The 15,983-nt window shown below is 51.6% G+C and overlaps 8 protein-coding genes across 8 annotated transcripts; 4 read left to right on the top strand and 4 right to left on the bottom strand.

Annotated features, from left to right (window-relative positions):
• Positions 1-205: 205 nt before the first annotated feature.
• PV05_10783 (uncharacterized protein) lies at positions 206-1,651 on the bottom strand (the record flags this gene model as incomplete). Its single annotated transcript, XM_013454199.1, has 1 exon — positions 206-1,651. One exon carries the CDS (start codon positions 1,649-1,651, stop codon positions 206-208), a length of 1,446 nt encoding a protein of 481 aa, XP_013309653.1.
• A 1,311-nt stretch (positions 1,652-2,962) lies between these two features.
• On the bottom strand, positions 2,963-4,015 carry PV05_10784 (uncharacterized protein; the record flags this gene model as incomplete). The annotated part of the gene is made up of 1 exon (XM_013454200.1): positions 2,963-4,015. One exon carries the CDS (start codon positions 4,013-4,015, stop codon positions 2,963-2,965), a length of 1,053 nt encoding a protein of 350 aa, XP_013309654.1.
• Positions 4,016-6,760: 2,745 nt separating this feature from the next.
• PV05_10785 (uncharacterized protein) lies at positions 6,761-7,309 on the top strand (the record flags this gene model as incomplete). The annotated part of the gene is made up of 1 exon (XM_013454201.1): positions 6,761-7,309. The coding sequence occupies one exon, from the start codon at positions 6,761-6,763 to the stop codon at positions 7,100-7,102; it is 342 nt and encodes a 113-aa protein (XP_013309655.1). The 3' UTR covers positions 7,103-7,309.
• A 956-nt stretch (positions 7,310-8,265) lies between these two features.
• Positions 8,266-9,737, top strand: PV05_10786 (uncharacterized protein). Its single transcript, XM_013454202.1, has 2 exons — positions 8,266-8,903; positions 8,981-9,737. Exons 1-2 carry the CDS (start codon positions 8,517-8,519, stop codon positions 9,473-9,475), a joined length of 882 nt encoding a protein of 293 aa, XP_013309656.1. The 5' UTR covers positions 8,266-8,516; the 3' UTR covers positions 9,476-9,737.
• A 422-nt stretch (positions 9,738-10,159) lies between these two features.
• Positions 10,160-11,688, top strand: PV05_10787 (lipoyl synthase, mitochondrial). The gene has a single exon (XM_013454203.1). The coding sequence runs from the start codon at positions 10,207-10,209 to the stop codon at positions 11,464-11,466; it is 1,260 nt and encodes a 419-aa protein (XP_013309657.1). The 5' UTR covers positions 10,160-10,206; the 3' UTR covers positions 11,467-11,688.
• Positions 11,689-11,746: 58 nt separating this feature from the next.
• Positions 11,747-12,723, bottom strand: PV05_10788 (uncharacterized protein). Its single transcript, XM_013454204.1, has 2 exons — positions 12,483-12,723; positions 11,747-12,291 (listed from the first exon to the last, which is right to left on the bottom strand). Exons 1-2 carry the CDS (start codon positions 12,563-12,565, stop codon positions 11,964-11,966), a joined length of 411 nt encoding a protein of 136 aa, XP_013309658.1. The 5' UTR covers positions 12,566-12,723; the 3' UTR covers positions 11,747-11,963.
• Positions 12,724-12,873: 150 nt separating this feature from the next.
• Positions 12,874-13,630, bottom strand: PV05_10789 (uncharacterized protein). Its single transcript, XM_013454205.1, has one exon. It carries the CDS (start codon positions 13,414-13,416, stop codon positions 13,048-13,050), a length of 369 nt encoding a protein of 122 aa, XP_013309659.1. The 5' UTR covers positions 13,417-13,630; the 3' UTR covers positions 12,874-13,047.
• Positions 13,631-14,709: 1,079 nt separating this feature from the next.
• PV05_10790 (uncharacterized protein) lies at positions 14,710-15,950 on the top strand (the record flags this gene model as incomplete). The annotated part of the gene is made up of 2 exons (XM_013454206.1): positions 14,710-15,448; positions 15,508-15,950. The coding sequence occupies 2 exons, from the start codon at positions 14,710-14,712 to the stop codon at positions 15,948-15,950; spliced, it is 1,182 nt and encodes a 393-aa protein (XP_013309660.1).
• Positions 15,951-15,983: the final 33 nt, after the last annotated feature.

A 15,983-nucleotide genomic window follows, 5' to 3' on the forward strand; every position in this document is an offset into this window, starting at 1 on the left:
ATGACTTCACTCGCATGATGCTCCGCATTGACTACTCGCTACCCGGCTACCTACTCGTACCAGGCGACCATGTACTCGTATGAACATCTATTAATATCTACCTGGTACTCGTATGCTTCCAGGCCTTCCGCCTACAATGCCACAAGAACACTTTTGCGTCTCGGGCTCTCCCGGCCGTCCTGCCTGGCCCTTCAAACCAGGGGTCTCATGCCCATCGAAGAGACAGAGAACAGACTTGACTCTGGCCTCTTTCTAGATGGAGCAATATGCCGTTCTCGTCGTCTCGTCTTTGAAACTCCATCTCCTGTCCGACCTTCAGGTCGTCGAGGTTGACCCCATTGTCCCTGACCCCCAGCTTGCGGGTTGCTTTCTTGCCGCGCGTTAAAGTAATCACCCCTGAACAAGGCGCCTCGATCTCCGCTCTGATCTCGAGATCAGGTGATACATCAATGAACTGAGCTTCGTCCGGACAGACCCGAATCTGACACTGACCGACGAGCCTTGCGGTCGAAGCACTCGATCTACCCCTTGATGATTCGCGGCTGCGGATTTGGCCCAGGACGAGAGACTCGGGGCTTTTCTCGTCTCCTTCACTAGACGATGGAACGATATCCGAGCGTGGGGGCACCGACGCAGGGTCAATCTCATGCAGAGAGGAGAGCCTGCGACTGTTGGTAGAGACAACGCTTTGCTGCCCAGAGGATTCAAAGCTGCTGTGTAAGCGAGCATTCTCCCCACTCTCCTGCCCAGACGTCACTGAGACTCCATCGGCTTGGACATCAGGCTTGGAGCCTAAAGCCGAAGCCGTTGGCGAAAAGTGAGGCAGTTCGCGCAAATTGTGCCTGCTTGTGAGAGGGTATGGCCGCCATGGATGGGTGAGTCTGGCCAATCTTTTGCATTCGTCAATCATCTCCTTGATTATGGCTCTCAACTTCGTAACGTTCTCAGGGCTATATTCAGCCAAGTCTGGGATCGTCCACTGGTCGAATAACCGCCCATGTTTGGCTGACACCTCGAAAGCACCGTGCTTGGATATGAACAGGTGACACAAGAAGCATGCCTCCTTGCTGGTGCCCATGACCCGTGGCAAAACTGGTGACGACGACAGAAGATAATGCGTGACAAGTTGTACTTCCGCATGTACATGGCAAGATACTCTTTTACCAGTAAGAGATCTCCAACTCATCTTTGGCGCGTAGGGACGGGCGAATTGCAATTCAATGTTTGAGAAAACGACTCGAGACCGCTCTCTCCGAGCTTCTCTAACGAGAGTCTCTGGAATTCGGCGATATGCCCCTAGCTTGTCGATCTGCATAATGTATTTGTTCTTGAACCAGATGCTAGGTTCGAAGCCCGATGTCTTCAGAGTTGTTCGGAAGGATGCCTGTCCATTCTTGGTAGTGGTCACGAAACACTGATGAACAACTGCTTCCAACTGAAGCAACTGGACGTCTTCTGATAACGAACTGTCAGGGTGCAAGATATTCTCGAATGTCTTCTTCATCTCAGATACCCCGTCAACAAGTTCTCTGGCAGTGGGTGTAGTTGCCACGTCTCGCATCCTCTCCAGCGTGCTGGCTGGACCTGCATTGTTTGTTGCGGCCTTTCCACCTCTGACAAAGCCTGGTGGCTGACCGAGGAAAAGTCGCATGCGGGACAGGATGCGCTCTCGGCAAAGAAGCAGGACCAGCCTTGAAACTTCCGAGATACAATCCTCAAGCTTTGTCTCTGGAAATTGTGAGAGTGGCGAAGCGGAAAGATGGATCACTCACCCCTCTTCGCGCAGGACATCAAGCAGTCACAGACAGAGCGGAGAGTCTTCCTAGTCTCATCTTCCACACCCTCATTTGCGGCGATGCGTATCATCAGACCCGACTGTCCCTGGGCTTCCTCAATCAAGACTGCGGCCACGCTGTCCACGCCTTCTTGTGAGGCAGCGATGAAAGCAAAGTCGTTGGCCAGTCGTTGTTCAGATTCGAAGGATAAGACCCGTGGTGGATGGGTTGGTGGGAAGTGTTGGCTACTCGTAGAAAGCGACCACCATTGAGAGGGATCGGAAGGCACGCCATTGGTCGCACGAGACAGTGCAATCACGTTCTGACGGAAGATATCCTCAGACAGGTTTTTCCATATCGACTTCTGTGGACTGGCAGTTTGGACTGGTCTTCGACTTGACATATCATGACAACCATAACGAGGAAGGTCAGAGGACAATACGACGACTTACACGTCTGGAATAGTTGCCATATATAAACCTCTTGTAGAGCCAGTAAGAGAGCGCCAACTGGCGGCGAGAGTTCTCAGGGTTCGGATCTGTCGATGCGTCGAACTTGCATATGCACACGTATGCACGACGACCCTTTCGCTGATTCATCGGAAGGTGTCTTGAGGCTGGACAGCAAACATACGCCCACATTCGAACTTTCCAAAGCTGCGCGATATCTAGCGACAGAAGACTTGAGTTATTCCTGTTCTCGATAAGCTTGTCTTGGCCATGAGATCAGTACTGTGTACTCGTAGGGTGATTCCACGAGGACGGCAGAGAAGACGAGGATGTTGCAAATGCCACTAATTTTGCGTATGGCAAAATAGCATATGCCGGTGCCCTGGCCAAGCCCGGACCAGTCCAAGACCAGAATTTCGTCTCAGGAGAAAGCCAGCAGGTACTAGAGGATAGTTCTTCAAGATGAGCAGGCAAATGCAGGAAATAGATCGATTGATATTTCGCACCTGCACACAGAGTATGATACAGGCGTATTTCTTGCTCTTCTGTTGGAATCCCCAACGACGAAGCTCACCCGTTTTGCTCTATGAATCACACGTCGACAACCACCCATATATCATCGGAATGCAGCAACCCAGCCCAATGGATGTAGCAGGCAAAGTCAACTGCAAAATAAAACGAATCCTCTTTCTGCGCCGGCGGATGCAATTCTATGCAGTTGACGACATTTATCATTCATCACTCTTTCGCTACCGCATCCAACTTCTTCATAACATCGTTGGTCTCGTTAACCAGACTCTTTCTAAACGCTCGGGCCTCGGGGTTGTCCACCTCAATAGCATCGGCTTTGAGCAAGATGTGAAGCATGATACTTTCGCTCAGCTTGCGGTGCTCTTTTTCCCGGTCGTGATCGTTCGAAGGAGGATTCGAGATGAACTTTCGGCATAAAGGAAGCCATTTTTCGTGAAATGCATCCGACAGGGCTTGCAGCTTGCCCAGTGGCGAGTTCGGGTCTGCGGGTATTCTGGCTGAAGGCGCCGGTGTCGAGCTGGGAGCAGGATGGGGTGATGTTCCTCTCGTACGGGAAGGTTCTCTTCGATAATTTCGGTCGTCGGCCTCGGGTCTCAGACTGCCACGAGATTGTCGTTCTGATGCAGTACCGGAAGAGATATGACCATTAGGCGAAAGAAATGTGGACGAAGTGGGTGTCTTCTGTGTCGGTATTTGGTCACTGCTGCGGTCTCTCACAGATGACAATGCGCGAGGCCGTCGCCGAGGATTCTGGCTGACAACTGAGCTCTCCTGGTCGCTTGAAGAAGGACTCTCTCGATCGCTGTAATCAAGAATGGCTTCGGTCTTGATAGCGGCGACTTCACTATTCTGTTTCATATTGTACTTTCTCAACGGATAGGAGTCATGCTTCAGGTCCTTTTTCTTATAGACCAGTCTGACTCGTCTGGGATCTGTTGACAACGCCCGTGCGACAGCCTCCCTCAGTTGACCCACATATGCCTTCTCTTCACTGATTGAGTATGCGGGAAATTCGACAGGTATTAGAGATGCCATGTATCGTACAAGGATAACATCAGGGGTGTCTGGATTGTCATATTCATTGTTGTATGATTTTGTCATCGAAGGTCGTTGAGTGTCTTGTAATATGCCATGGTCTGCGTCAATATACTCGAACTGACTGGACAGATTGCGGGCATAAGGATCAACGATATGGCTGGTGTATGGTGAGCCTCCATTACGTCCACTACCGTAGGTAGCGTAACTGCCGTAGCTGCTCATCAGAAAGCGGTAGAGGAGGAATATGAAGGAGAGAAGGAGGGCGGCGACAGTAGTATAGGAGGCGGTCGAGTACTTGGTAAGAGCAGTGGTGAGATGAGAGTGGACTTCCAGTGGCAGTTGCTGAAGGAGGGGCTCGATGAGGCTAGTCAGGCTTTGCAAGGTGTCGTAGAACCAAGTCTGCAGACTTGATGAAGCCACGGTGAAAGGCCTCGATCAAGGCGAGGAGAGAGGTGTGCGAATTGACCGCAGACAGACGCAGGTTCTCTGGGTGTTTTCGTGTTTGTGATTGAAGAAAGATTCAAAGAAAAAGTGGTGACAGGAGTCGGCGTCGTCAGTGGTGGAGTATGATGATTAAACGTGGATCGGCGCTGGAACAAGGCTGGGCTCGAATACTCGTATTGAGGATGGCTATGCGCGAAAGAACCGTCGTTGTGAGTGGTGTAGAAAAGGACGATGAGGGATCAGCCTCGACCCGACGACTCTTTTGTTTCGCCTCGGGCGGCGAGCAGGCGACTAAGACCGCAGGATGACGCTATGGTGGGTAGATTGAGAGATTTTGGGCAATGGTGTGCGTGATATCGTCGCTGGAGGTGGCTTAGTGTCCGGGCTGTAGCGATGCCTGGCTTGTCTGCCTTTTGATCTTGTCTCGGTAGAAGTATTACTGTGTATTATCGAGCCGTGTTATTCAGCCGCAGAAGAACAAAGAACGGATGCCTTTAAGAATTCTGTACTTCTTCCGGAATGGAAGAATGTTTTCGCGGAAGAACAGCGTAAGCAGGAGGCTCAACTTTTATCGATTCCTTGGCTACTTCTCGTTGGAACTGCGCAGCTTTAAACCATCGCTCACTGGAGCATGCGAAGAACAACAGAAGAATCATCTAGGAGACTTGGTCACGCCCCGTTGCTAATAATGAAGATACCATTTGACGCCTCAAAATCTGTAGGCTACCGCTCGTGCCGGCATCTGGCCGGATCACAGCTGTTTCTAGCTAGCATCTGCGCGGTTTAGGAGAAGATCTATGGGCAGCCACAATAAGATAGCACCTGTTCTGATTCGGAATCAGTTGCAACAAGTGCGGCGGTTGGAACACTCCGAACAATGCAGATATCGAAGGAATTCTCGAAGAATTTCACGTCAGGTCATTGCTGATACCAATGGAGGGGAAAGTCCAGGATCCGAATGTGGTGGCTGAGCTGCAGATTATGGTTCAGCAAGTCAAGGCAGCGAGCGGCGGGGAAGTCCTTGAGATAGAAGTCGTTTAGATATGGAAGATCAAGAAGAGACCAGAGCCCGCAACGCAGAGATAGAGAAAAACGACCTGGGGCCCAAGGCCATTCGGGCCTGTTTCATTTCAGTCTTCACTTGCCCGCCCGGACGTCGTTCCTCAACTCCATGACCGCAACATCTGTAATCTCATGTCTTCCGCAAAGTCCTGTCTACAACCACCCACAAGTATCTCCACTGACCAACCAACCCCCTGCCTTCTTCTCCTTGTACCCTTTCGTCAGACAATATCCGACAGCTTCTTAGACCCAGTCGAGCTCGACGTTGAGCATATGTACCGCGACGGCAGTGGTATCATGTGCAGGGGCCCCTCGATAATAACAGCCAATGGTACAACTAGGGTATTCGGCTCTTTTCGAAGAGAAGTGGTGCGTACAGTGAATTTGGTTGGTAATCATGTTGCAGGCTGGTGAAGGCGATGCTGCGAGTCAGAATGAAGGCACACTTTGAAGATTCTGAGGGCGGCCGAAGAGTTTTGAGCATGTGCTGGCTGAAAACAGTGGTATGTGTGTTTCGGCTTCCCGAAGGACATCGAGTACGGTAATAGGTAATTGCGTTGTTGTAGGAGTGAACGCGGACTGTGCTTTATCAGTATGGAACATATTGTGACAGCGGAAACGTGGTCCACCTTCTTGAACGCTTCCCGGAATCAATTGAGATTGATATGGGCCTACTCAGCCGTGCTACATAAAGTGGACATGGAGCGGGCAACACTCTAGGAGTTGGCCATGAAGGTCTCCGAAGACGTAAATTTGACCACGAGGTTGTGGTAGGAGGCTTCGAAGCATGCAATCTTGTCCATGAGAGGGGGATGCGGCAGGAAGCCTTCTGGTTTCCAAGCCACAGGTTTGTCTTGATGATGCCAACCCGGGGCAGACGCATCGGATCTGGTTATTCTGAGAACGGAACTCGTGACTGCTGGACAAGCGTGTCTAATGTAGAAGACGTCTTCCCAAAGGCGTTGTTCTGTCCTTCTTGTTTAAAGTCATGACTGCACTCAAGCTCAATTCTATATAGTGAGGCGTTGATGCTTCCGGGACTTCTCGGCTCCAAATGAATAACCTGTGATGGACTGAAAGCCATGGCGAGTCGAAGGGCGGACTGACTGGTCCTCGCGGCGAAGAGTGGACAGGAATAGCCAGCAGATTTTTGGTTGAGGTGGAGAAGCTTGAAACCGTGGGATTGCCAGAAGGTCCTCACGCGGGTGTGAAGATATATTCCTCGTTTCTCGTCTTCAAGTCTGCAGTCGTTCCTTGCAGTTATTCATTCGAATCCCATTTCTTTTTGAGCGCAGAATCACGACGCCCTGGACATCTGCATGACTGTTCAGCAATCACCACACCACAACACGACTCTACCCTTGCGAACAAGGTGCTTCGCCCACCCAGGTACAACGTCTCGAACTATCCAGAACCGCAGGCAAGAATCTGAAGCTGTATTGGACATCGTGGTCGAGCGAAATGACATTCTGTGAGACACTGGAAATCCTCACCGGCCTGGCCGGCGTGGTGCTTATCCTCATGGCTCCTGTGTATTCCATCAATTGGATGATTACCAAAGAAGAAGAACGCAGTAATAAGCATAATCAAGAATTTCGCGCATATTTAGAAAGAAGCGAGATAAGGTCTCAGCAGAGACTGCAAATCTCGCGACTTTCAGATTTGGATGACCAAGAACTTGAGGCCATCGCCACGGCTGCGGCTAGAGAGCTCAGGAACCGACGGTTGCAGAAAGAGGAAGTGGTCGAAGCCGGCAGACCAAGCGGCCAACGCGGGCAACTTGTCCTGGGCTGCCGTGAATAATTCGAAGTTCAATTTCGACACGTGCTGAACAGCTTCGATTTCAAGAGCAGCATGGCGGCTGGGAGGAATGAAGATGGCGGGGGATGCAACGATATTAGTCGTGGCAAACGAACCTCTTCATTCCGGAACTTGCGACTTACAACAAGAGAGACTTTACAAGACTTTATGAAATTAGAGAATCAGATCTTGGACGCTCCAAATTCCCTAGAGATTCTTCTGTTGTTCTGGGAATGCTCCAGTGAGCGATGGTTAAAGCGGCGTCTCCAAAACCTCGCAGATACTACTCATACTCAAGGTAGAAACAGCTGTGATCCAGCCATATGCCGGCACGAGAGGTAGCCCTCAGATTTTAAGGCATCGAATGGCATCTTCACTATTAGCAACGGGGCGTGATTGGTGATGCACGAGTAGAAGCTGGCGATCCATGAAAAGGAAGATGCCCACGCGCAGACGGTCAAAATGTCCGGAGGATCCAGAAGATGCTCATTTGATGTCATGCCCGGCTTCGCTTCTGGGAATTTCCACTACTCATACGAGTCCTTGCAGTGGTACGGATGTCTCCCGCGCAAATCAGTCGCGTACCTGGCTGGAGCATGCTGGGGGCCTGGCGTTTTCTTAGGGGCGGTCCCTTCCAACGGCTGCATCACCCACGCCGCCAATGCTTGACCCCCCACGCTCAGGGTGGGATGTTTATCTTTTGCGGGAGAATTTTGTTCTCGACCAGGTGTCCAAAAGCACCTCTTCCCCTCGATTAGTATGGTGGGATGAACTTCAGAAGCTCATAGCCTAGCTCATTGTATGAATATGAGTAAGCTTCCCACAGGATGCGCTGTTCTGTGCCTAGTGAGGGATCAAAGAACGAGAAGATTGTCCAAGTGACCATGGCGCATGAAAAAGTGTCGACACCCTGCGTCAGGAGACGTGAGCACAACAAATAGACGTCATTGTTGAGGGTCCATCATGTCCCTCTCCACGCCTGGTTGTCGCCTTTGGCAGCTTCTGGCACAGGTGGCACCTCTCACCTGCCTCTCGTAAAGAAAAGCCCAGTAGCAGGTACTCGGAACGCAGCGGTCATTTCTCCGCCTCGAATCATCGTCGCCTCCTTCAGCTCAAGCTCCTTCGCCTTTTCGCCTTGTTCGACGGCTGATCATCCGATACGAGCGTCATTCTTGTGCAATTGGCAATTGGCGGTTGCCCTTTCATGGGAAGCCACATGCTTCACTTCAAGCCGGATCAGCGATACATCACGCTTTAACAGCTTTTTCCTTTTTCACTACTTCACCTTCAATCCCACCGACCCAGGTACCTCGCTCTCCACCCAAATCCCTGTAAAAGCAAGTACTGTACTCTTCTCTATCTTTCTCACTCTTACTGCTTCTGCATCCTCGAGCCTGACTTGCTATGCCCCTTCACCATGGACAATGATATCTACCTTCTGCAGAATGCCACTGAGCCTCAGCCTACTGCGTCCTCCCTATCCTTACCTTCAATCCTAGTTGTCCTCGGCCTCATCCTTTCTTTCATCAACCTCACATACTGGTGCATCCAAGACTACCGTCTCTACAAGTCACTGGGCCCCGGCGGTCCACCATACAATGCGTACGGATGGTTCCTGACCTCTTTCATTGTCAGACCTTTCACTCTCGCTGCCAAAGACACACTTTGGACAGGTGACTACCCAGATGATGGTGCCCATAAGGAGATCCTGGCCCTGCCAAATCGGAGAGGCACTCGTCCCGTGATCCTAGGCATTGCTCCTCAACGACAATTCAGCCAGAATCCTGAACCTGGGATGAACGTGGTGAGTTGTCAAAATGAAATCGCCTGGATCACATCTTCCAGCGTCGTGCTTCGAAACCTGCAGCTAATGTTTTCAAGCGTGTCACATCTCTTTTCACCTCGGTAGTCATGAGGAATCCCACGTTGCTGCAACAAAAGCTCTCCAGCCTTGAGAAACACAACATCGCTATATTTGTGCATTCAAACCTCCTCTCCAAGCCCGACAACCTTCCAGAAGTGGCTGTAGTATCAGAGGGCGAACTTGGACATATCCACGGTGATGCTTCCATGCACCTTTATTTCTCTCCAGCAGACGCCAAGGTCATCATAGAAAAGGGTTGGGCCGAACGTCACCGATGCGCAAGGACTCAGCCTTGGTGGCTAGGAGGCAAGAAATACAAGTGGAAGATTGGAGAAAGCTTTCTGATCGTCTACGCGCCAAGGGACGAGGAGGAGCTGGAAGTCTTGCAGATTCTGATCAGAGCCAGTGCTAGATTCATGACCGGAGATGAGACAGTGGTGGCGCCGTCAAAAGAAGATCAAGAAATGGAGCGTGACGGTGGTCGCAGGAAAAGCGCGCCGCCAGCAGCTTGATGCTCAGGACGATGATGGATCCTAGAGGGACACCTCACGTAAGGCAGGAAGAGTGCAATTACCATGGCAGCAGCATTCCAAAACTCTCCCAGCATGCTTCGTATCGTTAACCTCAGGGATGGTCACTGGGCCTTGTGCCTGGAAGTCCGGGCTCAAGCCACCACCGATGATAGTCGTGTCCTAGACCACAGCCGCAGGCGAGATGTATCATATTCCAGCTTGGTACATAGTACGGCGCCAGGAGTTATTGAATTGCAAACCCTTACAGATGCTGCCTCAACAATCAAGCCAGAAAATCACTCCCTCCTGTCTCTGGCTGACAGATTGTGTCGTCCGCTGTATCCCCAGTTACAAGAAAGGCTAACGGTTTTGAAGTCAGTCCGATTAACTCATCCGGTGCCACCTCACCTCGTAGCCTCATCCCATCCACTTTGGATTCCCAACATGCGTAAGAGCTCCCGCAGTGCGGTGGGTTCCAGAAGGCGATCGGAATCGAGTTGAGGTTGTGCTGAGAGGGTTCCTATGAATGCAAGTGCTCTGAGGTCTCGATGGAAGTTGCCCGTCGGAAGACGTATCCGACAAGCCAAAGAACATTAAAAGCGGCATGTCCCGTGGGTAGCCGTTGGTCGGGATGAAGAGCGCATTTGATTTCCCGTACTTCTTATTTGCTTTATTCATCGCAGCTCTACAGTCACGATCCTCGCCATCCGTCGACCACAAGATCGAAGAAGATGGCCGCTGCAGTCCCTCGTTATCGTTGCATCCACGGCCATACGTGGTCTTCACCCTTTAAAGTCTTCCTACCGGCCACTACAACCTCTGCGGCTTCTCAGCGAGCGTTTGCCACAACCACTGACGACCTTCCCACCACCAAACCACGGGTACGACCTACCACTTTCGCCGATAAGCTCAATGCTGGCCCAGCATTCTCAGACTTTGTCTCAGGCCGAGAACAGCCGTTAGACCCGTCCGAAGCATATGCGCTGAAGACTGCACTGGTGGGTCCAGAAGGAAAGAAGAAACAGATCACCCGACTGCCCTCGTGGCTCAAGACGTCCATTCCAGACACCTCAAATTACAAGAAGATAAAAAATGACCTTCGAGGTCTCAATTTACACACTGTGTGCGAAGAGGCTCGATGTCCCAACATCTCCGAATGCTGGGGTGGGAGCAGCAAATCCGCCGCAACAGCAACAATCATGCTGATGGGTGATACATGCACACGAGGATGCCGTTTTTGCAGTGTTAAAACTTCCAAAGCACCACCTCCTTTGGACCCACATGAGCCGGAACATACAGCTGAAGCCCTGTCTAGGTGGGGGTTGGGTTATGTGGTTCTCACCAGCGTCGACCGAGATGACTTGGCTGACGGCGGTGCTCACCACTTCGCCGAGACAGTCCGCAAGATTAAGTCGAAAGCGCCGTCTATACTTGTGGAGTGTTTGACGGGTGACTACGCTGGTGATCTAGACATGGTCAAGCTGGTCGCGACGTCAGGGCTGGACGTTTACGCGCACAACGTCGAGACGGTCGAGGCGCTGACACCTCAAGTTCGTGATCGAAGGGCTACGTTCAGACAGTCTCTTAGTGTCTTGAAGGCAGCCAAAGCAGCGAGACCGGACCTGATTACCAAGACATCCATAATGCTCGGGCTAGGCGAAACCGAGTCACAGCTCTGGGATGCACTAAGAGAACTGCGCGCGATAAATGTCGATGTGGTGACTTTCGGACAGTACATGCGACCAACAAAGCGACACATGGCCGTACACGAATATGTCACACCAGATGTATTTGAGCAATGGAGGGTCAGGGCGCTCGAGATGGGGTTCCTCTACGTGGCCAGTGGACCTTTGGTTCGAAGCAGTTATAAAGCTGGCGAGGCGTTTATTGAGAACGTCCTGAAGAAGAGAAGAGCTGGAAGGGCGGAGACCGCCAATGCGGATATTGCTGGCGATATACCTGTCAAGACGGTCAAGCTCGGGAAAGCGTGAACTGGTCTACTTTGTATGATTTTGAATGATGCCGGCTCTGGTTTTGAAGCACGTCCGCCTGTTGGCGAGTTTTGCTGGTTGCATAGACAGAATTGCAATGAAGCGAAGTCATTGTCAACCAATGACTAAGATACTCAGGTCAGGCCTAGGTTGTGTCTCTTGACTTTTCGCCCCATTGACGCAACCGAAGTTTGATGGTATATCATGTTACTGCCAGGCCAACTCGCGCTTGCGTTGATCGGGTGAGATGTTGTCGTGGCGAGTAATCCCGTTCCGTGTATGTCTCGATAATCGATGTATTGAGGGGCTATGGTGCGAAGACAGACCTTCTTCGCCTCTCGAGAAGGAAATGCCCCCGTCGTCAAGACGGCCCAGATCTAGAAGCTACATGCCTGATTGATATCTGTGCGCAAGTCCCATAATGCATAAACCTGGTACGCCCTGCGCCGTACGCCAATGCTCATATCTTCATCCGTCATCTTCCTCTAAGGGCCATCTCATCCACAACTTCCACACTCAGGCCCTCTAACGTCGTCAATTCCACCGAACCGTCTTCCTGCGCCGCCGCCGCCGCCACCTCCTCCAGAACCGCCACCTCTTGAAGTCCCACTGCCGCCGCCGCCCGTAGTCCCTCCTGCGCCTCCGGTGCGGTTCACGCCACCCCACCGCGCACGATCTTGGTAGGCATTCGGTCGGCCGCGCAGGTTGAATTGACTGTTCTGCGCCGCGGTGTAGGGGTCGAGACTGAACAGAGACACGAAGTACAGGCCGAGGAAGTTGTAGATGTCGTCGCCGAGGCGGGAGATGCGGGCGGAGAGAGGAGGTCTGCAAAGGGTTTGTTAGCCAAAAGGTTTCACAAACATCCCGAGTTTACCTAGGTAAGTTCGGATGAGCCGCGTGGGTGATGCGGATCCCCAACACCCAATACAGGTGTTGATGTGGGTGAAGGAAGGCAGGGCAAAGAGGGCGGGCGATAACGTGAAAGGGGATGAATGATTGGAATAGTGGGCATTTACGTTTCAAGTAGACGACCAGAGGACGAGACGTAGCTTGCACTCGCCGACGAGGCGGGTTTCTTGGGCGGTGTCGATTTGTCCATTGTGTATATCCAGTCTGCTGTTGTTGTTGTTGTTGTTGTTGTTGTTGTTGTATGTGGAGCGGCGTTTCCGCAGGGTATTAGGGCAAAGTCAGAGAAGCCAAGCAGTAAATCGAGGTGATGATGCGGATATCGGGAACGATGGAAGCGTGGGAGGTGTACTGTGGTAGACTTGGGAATGCGGAGAGGACAGGCAGCCTTGTACAGCCTTGTCACTCCACGGGACCCCTTGGCGCAGGCCGGTTACAATCACAGAATCGTTGTATCGGATTGGATTTTGAATTAGAGTAAACAACCAATACCATAGATTCCGTGAATTATCCATCAATGCCGCGGTCCTAAGAGTTACATACTAGGGCTGGGCCTCTTGGTACATTAACTTCCGTCGCAATGATCATCTGCCTAGGGGATTTTCTATACGGCGGGGTCGTGGTGTTATAATCACTCCGATGGCCTTACGACAACCTGCCACTATAGAATTGCTTCTATATCGTCTTCTTCTGCGGTGCCCGATCCTGCCCAAACAGTCCCAGCAGGTAGCCCAGCTTGATCGAGAACGTGGCAACAGGCACGAGAATCTGCGCTCTCAAGTCCGGTGTCACGTAGGACCAATTGGCCGCGTCCCAGGCTCCGGCTTCAAGTTTCAAAGCATACGTAATCCCTGCCCAAGGCGTGAAATCCGACAACGCGCTCACAAGCACATAACCCTTGATGACTTTGATCTCCGAGCTGAACCAGAACACGACGACGGTCAACATGGCGACAAGCCAGAGCATGTTGCTGAAGTACAGACAGGCGAGGGTCTCCAAAGGTGTGGGATCATGACGAGATGTGGACGCAAGCAGCCCGGTCATGGCCTGGGGTTGATGACCCCGAGGATCGCGCCGTATGTGACTGGGGCAGGCTCGACGTAGCGGAAGAAGATTCGCGGAACGAGTGGCATTGTTTGAGCCATTTTGCTTTTGCCGTCTGGAACGCGTGTGGGTGAGGATCGTGACCAAGATGACAACAATTGTGTAACGGGTGTGGTGAGAGTGAAGAGGTGTGAGAGGTCTGGATGGCAAAGATTTGAAACCACGGCCAATATCCTACGTAGGTAGCGAGGTGCTGTAAGTTAGTAAGTTAATTCTCGCCTCGTGGTGTGATAACGTAGGGCGCCTGAAACCCTTCCCAATAGGTATTAAACTACTCTGTAAGTCCAGAGAATCCGTCACATTTGGAGACTTACATTATCTTCATGAGAAGAACGATCTTCGCATTTGGCAAGACAAAAGGCATGTCGCAGAGGGGGACAAATCACCTGAGCGGTATCATTTCAATATCAGCTTCAAATCAAGACTTTCATGGATAACATCCGCGCTGCAGTGGAAGCTCTAGAGCTTGATTCTGATGTACTACATAGTACAGTACAACCCAAGCCGTGGTTGACAATCCGAAGGTGTGGTCGGGTGGTCACCGCTGGTCAACCTTGGTGGCTACTAGTAGTAGTACCTACCTGGCAGGTGGATGGCGGAAAAAAGATGACGCCGCGGGTTCCCAGTCCGATCTTTTCATGCTTTTCATGACGACAGTTCCAGTCTCAGATGGGGAGGCACCGGAGGTTCACGACAATATCAAATGCCAAGCCCCAAGCCAACCGTTGAGCTTGGCCACCGCTTGGCTTATGATGCCTGATGAGCCTCTCGTCACCATTATTCATTCTTTCGGATGATTGTGGATTCCTCGATTCACAATTGCCTGGCCATAGTCCAGAAAATGGGTGTTCTGGATGCTCACAGCCTTGCCAGGTGAGTCTTTGTGGAGTACAGAGTTACAGAGCCACCGCAAGAATGGTATCGAGCGATCTCGCAGGGGAACGAACCATTCGCCGCTGTCAAGCCAAGCGTGAGTGGCATTCACCTAAGCACTTACTGTTCGAGCTTGCGGAGCTTGGGGGGTTCAAGGAGACATGATGAGAACGTGGGTATGACATCCTTCGCGTCGCTTTCGCAACTCCCTTCCGAACTCGTGCAGAATGTACTTTTTATTTGAATTACTTTTTTGTGCTCTTCTTGCAGACGCCTTGGTTTATTTCCAGTCCGATCCTTAAACCAAGTGCTGGACAACACCTGGCGTCTCAGAGCTCGTTCCATCACCGTGTCGACCTTATGGTTCGCCGCAAAGTCCTCAACGCGTATTCTGAAAATGCAAAAGGTCACCATGTCTCTTACGGAGAGAGGCTGGCTCATTTCACCTGGGCGTGGTTCGAATGCACAATGTCGACTGGTGCTATGGCGGCCCTCCTTTCTCTGCAACCATACACCTTTCCCGGCTTGAAAACGATTGGAAAGGTCGTATTCATCATCGACCTGGTCCTATTCATCAGCTTCACAATACTGATTACAATGCGATTTGGCATGAATCGAGGTGCCTTGACCAAATCGCTTCACCACCCGCACGAGAGTTTCTACTTCGGCACGTTCTGGGTGAGCCTGGGCTTGATCATCTATTGCATACAATCTTATGCTGTGCCATCTTGTGGTCCGTGGCTGGTCCAGACCTTGGAGGTCTTGTACTGGCTTTTCGCTGGCTGTGTGATCCTGGTATCAATCTTCCAATACCATGTCATCTTCGACCTCGAGCAGTTGCCCGTGGAAGATGCGATGCCATCTTGGATCTTGCCTGTCTATCCATTTATCATCCTTGGTCCGCTTGCAGCCAATCTGCTCTACAATCAGCCTCGACCTTCCTCCGCATTGCCGATTCTGATCGGTGGCATAACTTTTCAAGGCTTCGGGTGGTGTTTCGCCTTCATCCAGTACACCTTGTACGTTACCAGGTTGACCAGCGGGCTCTTGCCGGAGGAGCCAAAGAGACCGGGAATGTATGTGGCAGTAGGCCCAGCAGGTGCGTTCACACAGCTTAGCGAAGCTTAGCGTTCAGAGAATCCTGTCTAACATGAACAGCATACACCGCTTACGCCCTCATCACCCTTGGCAGCCAAGCACAAGTCATCCTCCCACCTGGTTTTCTCGGCATTTCCACCATTCCTGTTGGTGATATCTGGAAAGCCATCGGAGTAGGCGCCGGTCTCTTCCTGTGGTTTTTAGCATTCTGGTTCTCCTTCTTGTCTACAGTCGGACTGTTACATGGATGGAAACATGCGCATTTCACATTGAATTCGTGGGCGGTCGTCTTCCCCAATGCTGGACTGACTAGCGCACTGATACAGATCGGCTCCGTGTTATCTAGCGATGGCATCAAGGCTGTGTGCTCAGGTATGACAATTGTGCTATGCATTGTGTGGCTTTGTCTAGCTGCACTGAATATCAAAGCTCTCTGGCGCGGTCAGATATTGTGGCCACACAAGGATGAAGACATGGAGGACATCGAGGGACACGAGCAATAGCAGACTCTACGCGCCGCTTGTAGGAGCATCCTC

This window comes from Exophiala xenobiotica, assembly GCF_000835505.1.
Source record: "Exophiala xenobiotica strain CBS 118157 unplaced genomic scaffold supercont1.7, whole genome shotgun sequence".
Taxonomy (NCBI): domain Eukaryota; kingdom Fungi; phylum Ascomycota; class Eurotiomycetes; order Chaetothyriales; family Herpotrichiellaceae; genus Exophiala; species Exophiala xenobiotica.

Coding starts and splice junctions, on each gene's coding strand:
- PV05_10786 (XM_013454202.1), top strand. CDS start 8,517: ATGGACAATGATATCTACCTTCTGCAGAATGCCACTGAGCCTCAGCCT. Junction 8,904..8,980: donor CTGAACCTGGGATGAACGTG/GTGAGTTGTCAA, acceptor AATGTTTTCAAG/CGTGTCACATCTCTTTTCAC.
- PV05_10787 (XM_013454203.1), top strand. CDS start 10,207: ATGGCCGCTGCAGTCCCTCGTTATCGTTGCATCCACGGCCATACGTGG.
- PV05_10788 (XM_013454204.1), bottom strand. CDS start 12,565: ATGGACAAATCGACACCGCCCAAGAAACCCGCCTCGTCGGCGAGTGCA. Junction 12,292..12,482: donor TCTGGTCGTCTACTTGAAAC/GTAAATGCCCAC, acceptor AACCCTTTGCAG/ACCTCCTCTCTCCGCCCGCA.
- PV05_10789 (XM_013454205.1), bottom strand. CDS start 13,416: ATGACCGGGCTGCTTGCGTCCACATCTCGTCATGATCCCACACCTTTG.